Genomic DNA, 17,467 nt, shown 5'->3' with positions numbered 1-17,467 from the left:
CCCGGCAACTATAGGGGTATATGTATCCTTCAAGCCATAAGTAAAATCCCAGAAAGATGCGCTCAAGAACAGCTATTACATTATTGTCTCGCCAATGACGCGTTCTACGAAATGCAGGCCGGCTTCCTACCAGGCCATTCCACGATGACAGGCATCTTAAACCTGCATGAAACAATCATATGCAATCTTGAAGCGGGTAAATATGTAGCGGTGGCCTTCCTCGACATGACCAAGGCTTTTGATAGCGTTGAGCATGATACGCTAAAAGAGATTCTGGCAGACATTGGCTTAGACAACACATCTCTGAACTGGTTCAACTCATATTTGAGTGAGCGATATCAAGCTGTAACTATAAATGGTGCCACTGCCACCCCATTACCAGTAAAGACAGGAGTTCCCCAGGGAAGTGTCCTGGGACCCCTTCTCTTCAATCTGTATACCAGGAACAACTTTAAAGCACTCAACTCATCAACGCTAATGGAATACGCCGATGACGATGCCGTCCTTAATGCCAACGAAAACCTTGAAACCCTAATCAGTGACCTAGATAGCGACGTCTTAGCCCTAAAAGGGACCTTATTGGCAAAAGGGCTAATACTCAACGAGAAAAAATCTGCCTTTATGATCTTCTCTCCTAGCACCTTCAAACGGCCGGCTTCGAACATAGTCACTGAGCTCACCAAAACACGAATCTCGAGGGTAATGACCTTTAAATATTTGGGCCTCCACTTCGACGAACAACTAAAGTGGACCTTTCACATTGACCAAACACTAAATAAAGTAAAACAAAAAATTTGGCTTTTTAAACCATTCGTAAACAGTCTAACTTCAAAGTCACTACTAATGCTCTACAATGCGCTAGTACAACCAGTTTTTGACTATGCGGATATATTTTACTGTAACTCAAGTAAAACCAAACGAAAGAAGCTTCAAACCCTTCAAAACAATTGTGCCAGAGCAATCTTGCGTAAACCATGCCGATCCTCAGCAACAGCAGCGAAAAACGAACTAGGTTGGATGAACCTGTCTCAAAGATCCACCTTCCATATATTGATATTAATGTTTAAAAGTTTTCATAATGACTGTCCAAAATATATCTCAGGACTCTTTCAAGACTCGCTGACCCCTACACATGAGTATAACTCACGTAGACGGTTTACAAATTTTAACTCGCAAGTAAAACGCAACGCCTTTAGCGCGAAAAGTATAAGAGTGAACGGAGTAAACCTATGGAACTCCCTAAACACAGAATTAACAAGTTGGGAAAACCAAAATATTACCTCTCCGAGTCAAGAGGTCTACTACTACTTCGTAAAAATTTACGAAATATTGAAGCAGTATTCCAAACATAGCGAATGTACAGTAAAGCAGACCACATTTTACATACAATAAGGATAAATCCTGGACACATGGAAATCAGTCAATGGGGAAAAGAACAGGAAATGAAGTCTACGCTTCAGCTGTTTACCCTATATTCTGATAGCTACATTCACAACTGGTTTGCAGTGTAAACACTATCGTCTCGTCTCACCTCAACAATACTCCTAGTTTGCCAACATGAGTGTTAACGTTAAATAACACCAAAGCTAAATTGTAGCTAGACGCACTAATAGTCAATGCGCACCATAAAGAGAATAATAAGTCTGTAGCTACTACCCGTTTACCATTAGCCATTTTACGAATATAATTGCCATCATGATCTTCTCTTCTATTATAAAATTAACCTGATTATTTAAGAGTGTGTTTAACTTTCGGTTCACTCTGAACCGTTTATGTCTCTTCATTTCAGACACGAAAATCAGAGCCAAAAGTTTATTTCACCTCAGGCCTCAATTATTTACACTTTGTTTCACTAAGCCTATTGCGGATAATACTTGTTATACCCGCCGGAGTCTAGGTCTTAATTTTCTACATGAAGTCACTAAACCAAGGATTATTCTATATACAGATGTAGTATAGCTTAAGTAATATATAAACAGCCATTTCAAATAACAATATTAAAAAAAATCTTTGGAATATCAAAATGAAACAGAGTTTTAAAGCTACAAAAGTACTAAATGCATCATAATTACGAAAAATACTTCCACATATTCACTTTATATTATGGAAAAAGGGAATATTAAGGTTTTGTACGATTTCTTAACACATCAACACAAGGCTAACTGCTAACGCGACGCACTAGTGTAACAATGGACGGACACACACAGACAAAAACATAAGCTGCTTTTTAACTCTTTCCGTATTAATTTTGAGTTGAGAAACAAGATTATCTTTAACATTTAAATAAATATAATTATTTTTAATTATTTTAATCTTCAATAATTAACATTAATAATAGTTAAATCGTTTAAAATAAAGTTATACCTATTATCATCTTAAACTTTGCTAATATTGACGTTTAAAGTGAAGGGTACCCCTCTTGCCCGCTTTCTTCAAATTTTGGGGTATATATACGATTCGTTTCCATTATAATAGTAAGGAAAAAGCGCAATTGCGAAAACCTTTGGTGGCGATCCCACCTTAGGGAGGCTAGACGTTTCTCGTAACCCTAGCTGATCGCCGCGTATATCCTAAAACCAAACGATGATAATGGAGTAGAAGCCAATGAGACAGATTGGTGTCTATGTGGAATAGACGGAAGACCAGTAGATGGTGGTGTTAGAAGCCAGAATGTACAGACTGGTGTCCAAGTGGGATGGACAAAGACCAGAAGATGGTGGTGATTAGAAGCCAGTATGTACAGACTGGTGTCCATGTGGGATGGACGAAGATCAAACGATGGTGGTAATTAGAAGCCAGTAAGTACAGACTGGTGTCCGTGTGGGATGGACAAAGACCAGAAGATGGTGGTGTGAGAACTCAAGTAGAGGAGCCATTTCCGTGACTGTGAAAGCAGTTCGGAAATGGCGAACACGTTTGCTCCGATTTGTAAACTGCGAACGCGGTCACGTGGGGTCTGACAGACAGACACACAGACACGTTCAGTGTAAAACCTCTCCGTGACGTCATCGTCACTCGGAGAGGTAAAAACCGAAAACTGTCTGAAAAAATTCAAACGAGAGCTGAAGGAATTCGTGCTGACTCAATTACATAGCTAAGCGAAAGAAATAAATAAAAACAAAAACAATAGTATGTATGAAAATAACTGAAAACTTAACATATTTTACGAATTTTTACTATTTAATATATCTAATTTAACGTAAATGGACTCCTATGTAAAACAGTGCAAACTGATGAGGAATATCCAAATAAAAGCTTTTATTATTATTATTATTATTAACGTCAAAGAGGCGCTTTTTAGACAGTAGTTGTCCAGCCAATGGAGGTTTTAACGTTGTTGTGTTTTTTATGTTTCTTCCAGTCGCCCAAGTGAGATTTGTTCTTGATTTTTGAGTTTTTATGGGGTACTCTTCAAAGATTCCCTTGACCAATCAGACTACAGCATTAAGTGCCTAGACTCAATAAGCTGTTCTCTTTGGCGGTAGAAAAATCATATTTGAAAATCAATTTTAATCTTAATTTGATTTATTTTCCGCATAGAGGTGATCGACATGTTCAAAATAAATGAAATCAAATTTGCTCCAGATTGGTCAAGAAATAAATCCAATTGTTATGACTCTCATCTTCCTTTTCCTCCGTAACAGTGGATCATAAGTAGGTCAAAAGGAAAGTGGAGTCCAACCACAGTTCGAGAACCACAGAAATCATTCGTCGTAATGACTACCCCACTCTGTAAAGGCATATACCAAAAATAGGCTTCCATACACCTTCAGTTTCGTTGGACAAAGATAATTCGGACTCCAATAGACCATTCCGTAAATTATTTGCATTGAAAACCACACAGGGGTGAGAGGCTACCCTCTTACGTTATTTCCCTCGCGCCAAGAGGGAACGCCAGATGGAGCCCCGCTTATATAGTGTCTTTGTCTCTTCTGGAATTCATAATTTAGGTGGGGTTGGTTCGCGACATTTGTCTTTTCCATGGGTAGAATGTACGAGACCCTATGAGATTGTTTGAATTTCCCCGCCATTTGTAGCGACCCAAGTACCAACCCAACGTCTAAAGCATAGCCACGAATGACGTCATCATTTGGGCACTGTTTTTAACACATTATATTACGTTCCATATCGTTTCTTGGCCTTTTCATGTCAATTAGAAAAATAATTCACGCCATGATTTTTACCACGTGACAGTTTATTATATAAGAATGAAATTATAAAGAGTGCGAGTTAATCACACTTCAATCAAGTCAAAAACCTATTATTTATTATTAAGAATGTGCACATTTTCCATTTTTGTATAATTCAGTTCACACATTTCAAAGGGGTTGTAATATTATTCTACTATCATTTAGTGCTTTCCCCATATAAAATAATTAGGGGGAAACATAATTGTTTTAGTGCATTAAATCAACTGAATTGAAATACTAATATTAAATAAGAAATGTGAAGGGTTATTTTTCAAGACATCATTCCATTTAAATAATCGACTAAGCTAGCAAGGTGAAGATTAAATGCACATTTGGTAGGTAGCGAAAGAGCTTTAACCTACCCATTGCTAGATCTACACGCGCAGGTTCCATCATTTTCCGTGTAACCTAACCTATACATATACATCGAGCACCAAAAAGTGCAATAAGTGTAAGGGGCACCTTTGTTGGGGCAAGGGAAGCCCTTGCACTGATGACCGTCTTTGCACGTACAAAGACAGGAATGATCCACTGAAAGTTTTTTTGTTTCTTCGAATTGGGACCGTCCATAAACTACGTCACGCGAAAAAAGCATTTTCTGACCCCCCCGTCCCCCCAGATCCCGCTTCGTCACGCTTTTCTCAGACCCCTCCCCTAAAAACCACGTCACATTTCTTTAACCCCCCCCCCTCCGCACTATGATTTGTCTTAATTTACAAATTTAATTTGATTAATTTCTTGAAAGATATGCCGCCACCTCAGAAATACTTTGCAGGGCTGAAAATTCGAAGTTTTCTTCCGTTTTAAGCTTTTTCCATCTGATTGACCTTTAAAGTTTTAATGTCTGGATGTGCTTTTTATTAGCTTCAAAAAAGTTCTATATTAAGCTTAGTTAAAGGGGCACACTTTTTAGGTTTCGACACTGTCACCGAAAACAGACTAATGGAGCTTGAGATTTAGAAAATTTGTTAAAGAAACGAAACCATTTCAATCGGCACGGGCATTTGATTCATCCTCACAAATAATAGGGGCGAATAAACAGAGACATAAGAGAGTTTACGCTGTTTATTTTAAATGCTATTTAAATTGGCTATAAAAAGGTGTAAATAGTAGATAATTGCTTAAATTTTCTACTATTTAAGCGATTATGGAATAACAATTTTGGTAAATTATTGTAACGGTGGACTTTGGAATGTTGTGTTTCTTCTTCTATAAAGCGGCATTTTCATAGAAGCTAGAAATTACGTTCTCGCTTCCCGCTTGGCGAGTAGCGTGTTGCTCTAGCGGTTTCAAACTCTTGCGCTAGAAAAACATAGCGGGTTCTCGCAATTCATTTCTCGTTGACGCGTTTTCATTGAATACGGTAAACTTGAAGTCAGAGAGTATGCAGCCAGTATGGCGTACAAGATGGCGCCCGCTGCTAAGTCGGAGGAGTCGTGTTTTTTTTTCGCTCTCGTCTTTTTTTGGTGGGGAGATTATTTAAAGATAATTTTTTCATAAATTAAGAAATTATTTCACAGTAATGGTTTCACAGTAATGGTAAATTTTATTCTGAGTGTAATAAAGCTAATCACAATTAATATTAATTAAACATATTTATTAAAATACCAAAAAAATTATATATATACACACAAATCAATTTTTTCGAATTTAAATTCAATTGGTTTGATAACCATATGGTGTGGTAGTATAATCGGGGAAAACTCTGACTTTGTCGACGACTACTTGATATATTTTTGTTTGATCTATTGTAATGAGGGTATGATTGGGCAGGCGACGTATTTGGGGGCCAATGGGTACTTGGATAGAATTCATTTCAGGTTTCCCCTGGTTGTTTACGCCTAATAATTTTTTCATAATGTCAAAGTTTACATGATTCTCGGTTGATGAATTTAAGTAGAATCCCTTAACTTTAATTATATTGGTAATTTTTTCTGTTGCGGGATCGTAAATGTTCATGGAATAATTTTTGCGCCTGCACTTCCGAATTCACAAATATATGCGTCTTTACCATAGGATTCTAGTTCATTTTTCGTGGGGAGTACAGAGACGCCATCTGGTGAAAGGTAGATCAGGCTATCGGTATCCATATAAAAACAGAGGTCACCTACCATCTCGAGATGTTTTAAAAGATAAAGGCGTGCCATAGTTGTGGTATAACAGGCTATGACGACATTAGTGTGTTTATGAGCTATCTCATTCTCGGCAATGTCTTCTCATTTAACTAAGATGGTGTTGTCATTTAAAGTCATGAGACTTTTTACTTCTTTATCGGGGTTGAGGATCAATTCGTATAGAGTCTTGGCGTCTTTTATGATGTCTGTTGAGGCGTGTCTAGTTTTCTGTCCAAATTTCCCCCAAAAAGGGTTAAGCATAAGCTTACTGAGGCATCTCAACCCTTCGTTATTTTCAATTTTATCGATATCTAGATCTATCCCCTCAACTTCTTTGTAGTTCCTGACATAATTTTCTTTGTCCTCCTGGGTGATACAATCGGCAGGGAAACCGCTAGCCAGAGTTTTGTACTCTAAAAAGGCCTTTACGGAGTCTTTAAAAAGACCGCCTTGTTTAGTCTCTGTGTTGTATTGCGTTATTTTGTAGGACCAGGCTTCGTACATGCGCGTGATTTTGTATCCTCGCTCTACGGCGTATCTCAACTCGTCGGTAACCCAGGTACCCCGCAGCTCTCTCTGATCAGGTGTGTGTGAACAGTCACCTTGAAATTGAGTTTTACAACAGGTGTAACATAGGGGAAAGATGAGCTTACCATTTATCCGAACGGGTAAAACCGGATGTATGAGATTTTGAGCCGGAAGTACATCGCACTTGAGAAGGCCATCAAAAGAGAAGATATCGGGGAAATTGTCTAAAATAATTTGAGGATGTCCAATAGGAATTTTACCCGTTTTGTTCACGAACGGATATAAACTGGTGAAATCAACGTAGTGCATTTTTTCTGTACCAGCAGTTTTATGGTACAGTTTGTTAGCGCTACAACGACCTCCAAAGAAAGCATCACGTGGGTTCAATCTTTTGGCTGTTTTAATACGAATGTCGTTGCGTTTTAAAAAATCATTTATTTCGGTGTTATTTGTTTTGTCCTGTTGCCACTCGCATTCCCATTAGACATTCACTTTGTAGTGGAGGGCTTCTAGTTTACAAATTTTTTTCTTGGTTTTTCTGTACCTCGTATTTAATGTTTGAGTGGGGTCGCCATGTAAAATCATGTTTCTGTTTATAGGGAAGTGAACTTTACAGCCATGATAGTAGCGTCTCATGAATTCGTACAATTCTTTGTTTGTGGGGCAATAACCATCTACCTTTAGGGTTTGGATTTTAACCTCCCTACCTCTAAAAGAAGATTGAATAAGAATGTTTCTCTCGTGAGACGTCCATTCTAGCCATTCAATAGCGCCGAAAGATTGATTTTCGCCAAGTCTGTAGTAGTTTGATGGGATGATGCTAATGGTGTTGGATTTGAGATAATTTTAACGATAGACATAGGAACAAACGCCTGGGAGGGTAACTGAGCCGCAATTAAAGGTTAAACACCCCAAAAATAAGAGTAGAGTGTCATTTTCGCAATAATGATAAAGCTCCTTTAAAAAATTAAAGCCTTTACCCTTACGGACATCTGAAGTGTGCCATTTTAAGAAAGTGTCCAAGTTTTTCCTGGTGAAATACTGACACCCGTAAGCTTCTGTCGGTGGTAGAGTGTCCTCCAATACGTAGTTAGTCTCTTCCTGTCTGTCAATAATGAACTCGTGGTCCACTACGTTGAAAAGGAAATGAGGAAAATACCCTTTAGCGGCATTAGGGAGACCGAAAGTAGCGGGAAACTTAGATAAGGCGACTGGCATGAAGTTGTACAAGTCAAGGAATAATATATTTGATAGTTTCATTTCTAAAATCCGAGTTCCGTTAATTTTCAATGATTCTGGTACAAATTTCTCGTCACGATTAATTATTTCTCTAATTAATAGTTGGTTGTCATAGTTATTACCAAAATGAGACACCACGATGACTTTCTTCACGTCGAATAAGCTAATCAAGTAATCTAGGAACGAACCAATAGGTTTGCCACCTGTGAAGCGTTGTTTGCGAGGCCCAAATTGATTACATTTAATACAATTAAAATCGAGGGACGTTTCTTCAATGCAGTCTCCGCAAACAGAGATGCTCACGCATAAGATGGCTTGATGCTCGTACGCTCCCAACTTTTCTGGGCATCTTTTCGTTTGTATATATTCAATGTCGAAGAAAACGTACATTAGTTCGGGTAAATTATTGCGTGGTTTTTAGCAGGGTTAACATTGATTGTTTTGTCTTTGATCACTTGAATGTAGCATAAATGATCGCTGGGTTGATCCTTCCCACAAACATAACAGAACATCTCCCCACAGCTATGTCTAGTAGTACGTTTTACGAAATCAATTATTTTAAAGCAGCTTTTGCAATGGTAAAGCCGCTCGCAAAGGGATTTTTTGTTACCAACAGGAACCAAATGGCTGTTATAACAATCGTCACCCCAGAATTTTCGTAGGCAGGAGTCGCATGTTTTTTCACGTCCATGACAAACAGTCGGACGCATACATTTAAAGCAAAAATCATTGCATTTATGATATTGAACACGCCAGTAAGGTGTGAGGCACTTCTCGCAAAAGTCTTTGTGAATAAACAATGGTTTTAAATTTGTTATGACGTTATAGTGATTATTCTCATTAAGTAGAAAGAGGCGTGGTCTGGTATCTGTAGGGTCGTTTTCGCCTAAAATTAGAATTGGAACTCTGTTTTCGAATTTATAAACAAATATAGAATAGGGGGATAAATAAACTTTAAATTTCTGGAATGAATCGGGGGTACCGCATTCGGATACAGAGACTCCGGACTTTTGACAAAGATCTAAAGCCTCTGTTTTTACCTCTCCGAGTGACGTATGTCACGGAGAGGTTCTGTAACGATCGTGTGTGTGTGTCTGTCTGGGTGGGTGCGTTTACATTACTATACTTATGAGGACCGCGACGAGAAAACACACCAATCCTGTGGGGACCGTAGTCACTTATGGGGACGCACACCCCGGTCCCCATTAAACCCAAAAAAAACATATGCTCAAATTAATTATTTTTTGATTTTAATTGCTTAAAATTAGTTTTTAAAGTGGTCCCCACAAAGGCGGTAAATTACACATTGCCGATTTTGTGTCACACACGGACTGATAATAGCGCCCCCTTATCGGTCCTCGCAAGAACTAAAAAGCACACACTACTACTTCCGGTATGAGTGAAGGCCCCATAAAAGCGGTATTTTAACAATGATCATAAAAATTAAACACAAACGCGCCGTTTTCTTTATTTTGAGAAGATAAGCACGTGAATACTTGCTATCTTAACTAGCTCTTATATAAAACGACTAAACAATATTAGATACGACAACTTACGAAGTTTACTATTATTCATTTATATGAAAAATAATAATTCAAGGTTAAGAAAAGGGTCCCCATAGCGGATGTAGTAATTCAAATTTAAACACAAAATGTGATTTATTTCAAATTTCAATTTAACAGAAAGACATCAAAAACACGAAGATATTTCTACTTCGTTCTACGATATCTAGATAAATCGCAATATTTTCACCAAAAGCGAAAAACATGAAAAACCGTTGGCTCAAGGGTCCCCGTAAAGGATTTAAAATTTCAAAATTAGACACAAAATGGTGTAAATTATAAATTTCAAGTAAAAGGTTTTTTATGAATAATACTAAACACGACAACCTTCGAAGTTAACTTTTATTCATCCATATGAAAGATAATAAAAAAATGTTGGGAATGGGGTCCCCATAGCGGATGTAGTAATTCAAATTTAAACACAAAATGTGATTTATTTCAAATTTCAATTTAACAGAAAGACATCAAAAACACGAAGATATTTCTACTTCTTTATACGATATCTAGATAAATCGCAATATTTTCACCAAAAGCGAAAAACATGAAAAACCGTTGGCTCAAGGGTTCCCGTAAATGATTTAAAATTTCAAAATTAGACACAAAATGGTGTAAATTATAAATTTCAAGTAAAAGTTTTTTTTTTAAATAAACACGACAACCTTCGAAGTTAACTTTTATTCATCCATATGAATGATAATAAAAAATGTTGGGAATGGGGTCCCCATAACTTTTGTATTAATTCAAACTTCAACAAAAAATGTCATTTACTACAGATTTCAATTTAACAGAAAGAAATCAATAACACGAAGATATTTCTACTTCGTTATACGATATCTAGATAAATCGAATTATTTTCACCAAAAGCAAAAAACATGAAAAACCGTTGGCTCAAAGGTCCCCGTAAAGGGTTTAAAAGTCCAAAATTAGACACAGAATGGTGTAAATTATAAATTTCAAGTAAAAGGTTTTTTTTTGAATAATAATATACACGACAACCTTCGAAGTTAACTTGAATTTTATTCATCCATATGATAGATAATAAAACAACATTGGGAATGGGGTCCCCATAGCGGATGTAGTAATTCAAATTTAAACACAAAATGTGCTTTATTATAAATTTCAATTTAAAAGAAAACATCAAAAACACGAAGATTTTTCTATTTGGTTAATCGCATTATTTTCACCAAAAGCAAAAAACATGAAAAACCGTTGCCTCAAAGGTCCACGTAAAGGATTTAAAAATACAAAATTAGACGGAAAATGGTGTGAGTTATAAATTTCAATTACAAAGGTTTTTTAAATAATTTCAGACACGACAACCTTCGAAGTTTACTATTATTCATCCATATGAAAGATTATAAAAAACGTCGGAAAATGGATCCTCATAGCAGATGTGGTTAGTGAAATTTAAACACTAACTGGAAATTATTACGAATCGGCAATCTAGCTTAATTACCCGCCATCGGTAATCTAGCTTGATTTTCTACAATCGGTAATCTAGCTTAACTTCCTTTAATCAGTAATCTAGTTTAATGATAATAATAATAATATTAATAATAATAGGCTTTTATTTAGGATTTACCTTTAAGAATTTTCTTATTTACAAAAGTGTCCTGTTTTTAAGTTAAGATTTTAAAATTAAAGAGAGAAAAGCTCTAATTTTTCTGCTATTAGTCAAGACAGAAATTAATGACTTCTTATCCTGGTTAAGAAGTCATAAACTTCTGCTTAAGACTAGTAAGATTGTTCAAATAATTGTTTATCTTATCTATAACAAGTTTATAAGATTGTTTTTGTTTGATGTCCATTGGGAGTCTGTTCCCGAGCTCTATACCCTTATGCTTCAAGCTTTTATTTCTATATCTGGAGAAGTTTTCCGTATAGAAGTTATTTGTTGTGCCACGAGTTTTTACGTTATTATTTGTTGTTTGAAACCATCCTTCAATAAAGTCAGGGTAATAACTAATTTTTTTTTCTGTACATGAATTTCAGCACTTCTAGGTGGTAATTATGTTGCAGAGATGTAATATTAGCTTTTGCGCTGGCAGCTGTAAGTGAGTCCAATTTTTGCGCTTTAGCTATCATCTTGATACACTCTTCATGTTTAGCAGTTCCCCTGCTATGTTCACAAAGCATTCGTTAAGCATGTTTGCTACAGTTTCTGGATCTTTGTTTTTATTGGCCTTGTATTCCATCTCCGTTATAAGTTTGGTATTCTTTTGCTTGAGGTATGGCTTAATGGTTTTCCAAATATTGGTCGTTTCATTACTGCCGATTCCAATATTAATTTTGAAGTATCTTGTCTTCTCTTTATGGATAAGAGCGTTGACCAAGTTTGTCAGTTTCCTGTACATATTTTGGTACTTTTCCTTATGAGCATGGTTTACTGTTCTTGTCTTTGTCTTGAATTTGTCTCTTATGTGAATTTGATGTTTTATATTTGAGGTTAGCCACGGGGCGCTTTTAGTAGATACATGTTTTTCTCTTAGCGGAGCATGCTTGTCCAGGTGGTCAATTATTTCATTTTGTAACATCTGTAGGCCCCTTTCTGGGCTGTCAATGGATTCCTTAGCCTTGTTTAATTTTGTATGGAGTTCTTGAACGAATTTCGAGGTAATTTTCTTATGCAGTTTTATATTCATTTTCTTCCTTATGATCCATGTTAGGTCATGGTCAGATGCTCAACATGCCTTTACTATGACCTCTGTGATTCGTTCCGGGTGATTTACATAAATATGATCAGTCAAACTTGTTGAGTTTAGGGTAATTCTGGTCGGGGATGTTATCATTTGTATGAAATTCCCCAGTAGTGTGTCCCCTATGATCAGAATTTCGTTGTTTGTCTTAAACAGTAAGAAATCAATGTTACTCCTTAGTTTAATGCCATAGACTTGTGCAGAGCTGTATTCTTAAAGAAAATTAATTAGATTTCAACCGAGGTTATCGACTCGCGAACAGACAGCGCTTGGATTCAAGCTTACTTAACTTTCTATAGAGTATTTCATCCATAAAACTTTAAATAGAATTACTCCAATTGTTTTCAACCACTAAACGCTGTCACGAACGTGCTGTCAATTTCTAATAAAACAGGGCATCATTGAAAAAAATCGTAAATCGAGGTATTTTTGAAAAATTAAAACTGAATATACTTAACATAAAAGTTTCTGAATGAAAAGTAGAAAAGGACCTAATAGATAGTTTTCACACATGGAGGATTCATACCATTTACACCAGGAGACCGGGCTATCTGGCGGACAAAAACCCGTCTGCTTTTGTCCTCCAGATAGCCCTGGTTCCTGGTGTAAATGGTATGAATCCTCCACGTGTGAAAACTATCTATATAAAGATCTTATGTTCATTTAAAAACGTTTTGAATCCTAAGCAATTTATAATTTTTGGAATATACGGTCCAGAATAAAAATCCAATGTTATTTCAATGGGAAGTTTCGAGTTTTTTTCCAAAAAGGCTAATTAATTTTATGTTAATGAAAGCCACCCTTGGCAAATTGACTTTTTATAAAATAAACTATTAGATGGATCTCTTCGAAATTTTTACCACATATTGTGAGTCCGGGTTGTTGTTCTATAGATTTTTTCAAAACAGTAAAAATAATACGAAAAAGGTTAAAACCAATCAAAAAACACCTCATTAATCATTAAAGGCTGTATGAAAACTTATGTAAGAGAGGTACCACTCTACTAGAATTATAATAAGTTTCAGATAATTTAATGACAATCAAAAACTGCATAAAGCCAATGCTACGGTACTTAACAATTATAGACCGATATCAAAAGGGGCATCAAACGGGCCGCTATCCTCAGTAGACTGATAGAGAGATAGATCCGGTGAGAAAGGGGGTACTACTTCAGCGGGAACGAGTACGCTCTGCCTGCTCAACCCCCTTTTTAAATCGGTCTGCGGAAGATATTTTTAAAACGTCGCGCTTGCGCCGAGAGAAACTTAAACGAGCTTCAGTCTCAACTCAGAAGGTCGGGACGGGGGGGGGAGGCGGAAGGGCAATAAACTCGTCTTGTTTGCTCACCGTAACGCGCGCTGGAGAAAAAGTGAATTGTGGTAGCTAAAAATTGGGAACTTTTCTCATCCAAAGAGAAATATCACTCCAGCCTGAATCAGCTTTTCACTCCCGCATTAATATTTTGAATTTTTTTATAGCCAAAAATGTCCAAATTAGGCAACTCACAGCATTTTTCTGGATATTATATAATATAGCTTAATGGGTTGAGAGGAAATAATTCGGTTCGATATTTTAATCAAGAATTAAATCTTTCCAGAACAGTTATTTAAAAGAAAGGTTTTTTCAATAAAATAGGTTCTAGCACGTAGTAAAAGTATTTGAATATTTTCTATTTATACTGAATTCGAAATCGTTATGTTAATCTCTATGGAGCTTAACATTACGAGGTGGATAATAGTTTGCGAGTTAGACGTTTTTGTTGCAAAATTTCGAATCATAGCAACCGTTTGAACTCCCCAATTAAAACCAAATTTCTCGTATTGATAAAACTGAAATTCAAATTGTAATTCATGTAATAGTTTCCAATTTCTGGGCCTTTGTGAGTTTAAACAAGACGGCCCAAGGGCTCGTAATAGTAGCCATATCGTACGAGTGAATAGCCCCTCTATACCCTACCCTAATGAGTAGATAACCCCTCTATACGTTACCCTAAATGATTTACCGTGCATAAAATCAGAGTGAATAGCCCCTCGATTCCCTACTCTAAACAGTGATTAAATTATAACCGTATAAATTTACTTATGCAGTAATTCTAATATTCCGGCGAATCGAAGAACAGATAGTTTTTAGTGATAATCCCCTCGATGAGTTTACGACATAGACTTATGCCGATGCACACTTATCGCATCTTATAAGTTTCTAACAAGGACTTATGCCCAGAAACTTTTGAAAGAGAAAGTTTAGTTATAGTGATTACGCATTTTAGTGATTATCCCCTCGAATTACCTTTAGCAATGCTAAAATGATCAAACGCATAACGCTCATTTAACACTATGTTAGCTCTATCTATACCCATTTTTGAATTAACCGCCAAAACGTTCCAGTCAAACATAACATAGATGACGATAGCTACCGAACGAGAACGAAAAACGGGGAAAATCGTTATCTATTTAATTAGCACATACATAAAAAGAAAATAAATATAAAAACCCCAAACATACAAATTCATAAGTATCCGACTCCACAGATAAAAATTCAAAAGTTTCCGACACCACAGATTAAGAGGTACCCCACCCCACATCACCCCGACATTTTAGAGATAAGAATAAATAATAAAAAAGTCGGAGTTTCTATCAAGTCTCTATGGTTCGTTGGTAGAGTGGATGTTTACTACGCCAGCGACCCGGGTTCGATTCCCGGGTCTGACCTGAAAAAATTTTAATTAAAATTAAATCTCTAACCGAGCCCTGTAACCCCTATGGGTGGGTTGTGGTAATATAAAGTTCCTTTTAAGCTAAAATCTGACGATAACGAAGCGACAACCCCGGCCACTACTAGTACTACTACTACTACTACTACGGACGGCTCGGGTCAAACTAAGAGCCTATCGTATACTACGATATGGCTAAAAACTGTGGCCAATGATTGTCTATATGTGAAGTTTTTTAAGCACTGCGAAGAAAAACTCGTTTTTGTATAATATACTGTATTTCGGGTGTGACTAAAATACTGAACCCTCTGAACCGCTGAATTACTGAACTTGGTACTAAAACCTCTACATGGGTGAAAAACTACCATACACTCTCATAGAGAAATCTAATAGGAGTAATAAACAAAGGCTTGAATCTCGATGTACTGAATTCTAGTGACTATTTTACTGAACTCTGAACCACTGAACCCAATTTAATAATTACATAGCTTAGCATGGTCTGAACTCGAGTGACTATTTTACTGAACTCTGAACCGCTGAACCCAATATAATATTTACCTAGCTTAGCATGGTCTGAACTCGAGTGACTATTTTACTGAACTCTGAACCGCTGAACCCAATATAATATTTACATAGCTTAAATTGGTCTGAACTCGAGTGACTATTTTACTGAACTCTGAACCGCTGAACCCAATTTAATATTTACATAGCTTAGCATGGTCTGAACTCGGGTGACTATTTTACTGAACTCTGAACCGCTGAACCATACTTAATAGTTATGTAGCTTAACATGGTCTGAACTTGAGTGACTATTTTACTGAACTCTGAACCAATGAACCCAATTTAATATTTACATAGCTTAGCATGGTCTGAACTCGAATGACTATATTACTGAAGTCTGAACCGCTGAACCATACTTAATATTTACATAGCTTAGCATGGTCTGAACTCGAGTGACTATTTTACTGAACTCTGAACCGCTGAACCCAATTTAATATTTACATAGCTTAGCATGGTCTGAACTCGGGTGACTATTTTACTGAACTCAGAACCGCTGAACCATACTTAATAGTTATGTAGCTTAACATGGTCTGAACTTGAGTGACTATTTTACTGAACTCTGAACCGCTGAACCCAATTTAATATTTTTAGAGCTTAACATGGTCTGAACTCGGGTGACTATTTTACTGAACTCTGAACCGCTGAACCATACTTAATAGTTATGTAGCTTAACATTGTCTGAACTTGAGTGACTATTTTACTGAACTCTGAACCGCTGAACCCAATTCAATATTTACCTAGCTTAAATTGGTCTGAACTCGAGTGACTATTTTACTGAACTCTGAACCGCTGAACCCAATTCAATATTTACATAGCTTAGCATGGTCTGAACTCGAGTGACTATTTTACTGAACTCTGAACCGCTGAACCCAATATAATATTTACATAGCTTAAATTGGTCTGAACTCGAGTGACTATTTTACTGAACTCTGAACCGCTGAACCCAATTTAATATTTACATAGATTAGCATGGTCTGAACTCGAGTGACTATTTTACTGAACTCTGAACCTCTGAACCATACTTAATATTTACATAGCTTAGCATGGTCTGAACTCGAGTGACTATTTTACTGAACTCTGAACCGCTGAACCCAATTTAATATTTACATAGCTTAGCATGGTCTGAACTCGGGTGACTATTTTACTGAACTCTGAACCGCTGAACCATACTTAATAGTTATGTAGCTTAACATGGTCTGAACTTGAGTAACTATTTTACTGAACTCTGAACCGCTGAACCCAATTTAATATTTTTAGAGCTTAACATGGTCTGAACTCGGGTGACTATTTTACTGAACTCTGAACCGCTGAACCATACTTAATAGTTATGTAGCTTAACATGGTCTGAACTTGAGTGACTATTTTACTGAACTCTGAACCGCTGAACCCAATTCAATATTTACATAGCTTAGCATGGTCTGAACTCGAGTGACTATTTTACTGAACTCTGAACCGCTGAACCCAATATAATATTTACATAGCTTAAATTGGTCTGAACTCGAGTGACTATTTTACTGAACTCTGAACCGCTGAACCCAATTTAATATTTACATAGCTTAGCATGGTCTGAACTCGAGTGACTATTTTACTGAACTCTGAACCTCTGAACCATACTTAATATTTACATAGCTTAGCATGGTCTGAACTCGAGTGACTATTTTACTGAACTCTGAACCGCTGAACCCAATTTAGTATTTACATAGCTTAGCATGGTCTGAACTCGAGTGACTATTTTACTGAACTCTGAACCGCTGAACCCAATTTAATATTTACATAGCTTAGCATGGTCTGAACTCGAGTGACTATTTTACTGAACTCTGAACCTCTGAACCATACTTAATATTTACATAGCTTAGCATGGTCTGAA

General features: G+C 36.6%; 1 protein-coding gene across 1 annotated transcript; it reads right to left on the bottom strand.

The window, feature by feature from the left end:
* Positions 1 to 6,406: 6,406 nt before the first annotated feature.
* Positions 6,407 to 8,092, bottom strand: LOC149713748 (uncharacterized). The gene is made up of 3 exons (XM_089844573.1): positions 7,813 to 8,092; positions 6,958 to 7,227; positions 6,407 to 6,906 (listed from the first exon to the last, which is right to left on the bottom strand). The coding sequence occupies exons 1-3, from the start codon at positions 8,090 to 8,092 to the stop codon at positions 6,407 to 6,409; spliced, it is 1,050 nt and encodes a 349-aa protein (XP_089700699.1).
* Between the last annotated feature and the right edge of the window lie 9,375 nt (positions 8,093 to 17,467).

Source organism: Phalangium opilio, unplaced genomic scaffold, assembly GCF_054372755.1.
Source record: "Phalangium opilio isolate 3A_F unplaced genomic scaffold, DU_Popi_V2 ptg000009l_1, whole genome shotgun sequence".
Taxonomy (NCBI): domain Eukaryota; kingdom Metazoa; phylum Arthropoda; class Arachnida; order Opiliones; family Phalangiidae; genus Phalangium; species Phalangium opilio.
Note: the sequence above shows the minus strand (reverse complement) of the source record. Positions and strands in the feature narration are given on the sequence as shown.

What these genes read in the sequence shown, in the direction of transcription:
- LOC149713748 (XM_089844573.1), bottom strand. Translation starts at nt 8,092, where the DNA reads ATGAAACTATCAAATATATTATTCCTTGACTTGTACAACTTCATGCCA. An exon ending in CACTTCAGATGTCCGTAAGG is followed by an intron (nt 7,228 to 7,812) that starts GTAAAGGCTTTA and finishes GTATTAAAACAG; the next exon opens with CCAAAAGATTGAACCCACGT. An exon ending in TTTACCCGTTCGGATAAATG is followed by an intron (nt 6,907 to 6,957) that starts GTAAGCTCATCT and finishes CTCAATTTCAAG; the next exon opens with GTGACTGTTCACACACACCT.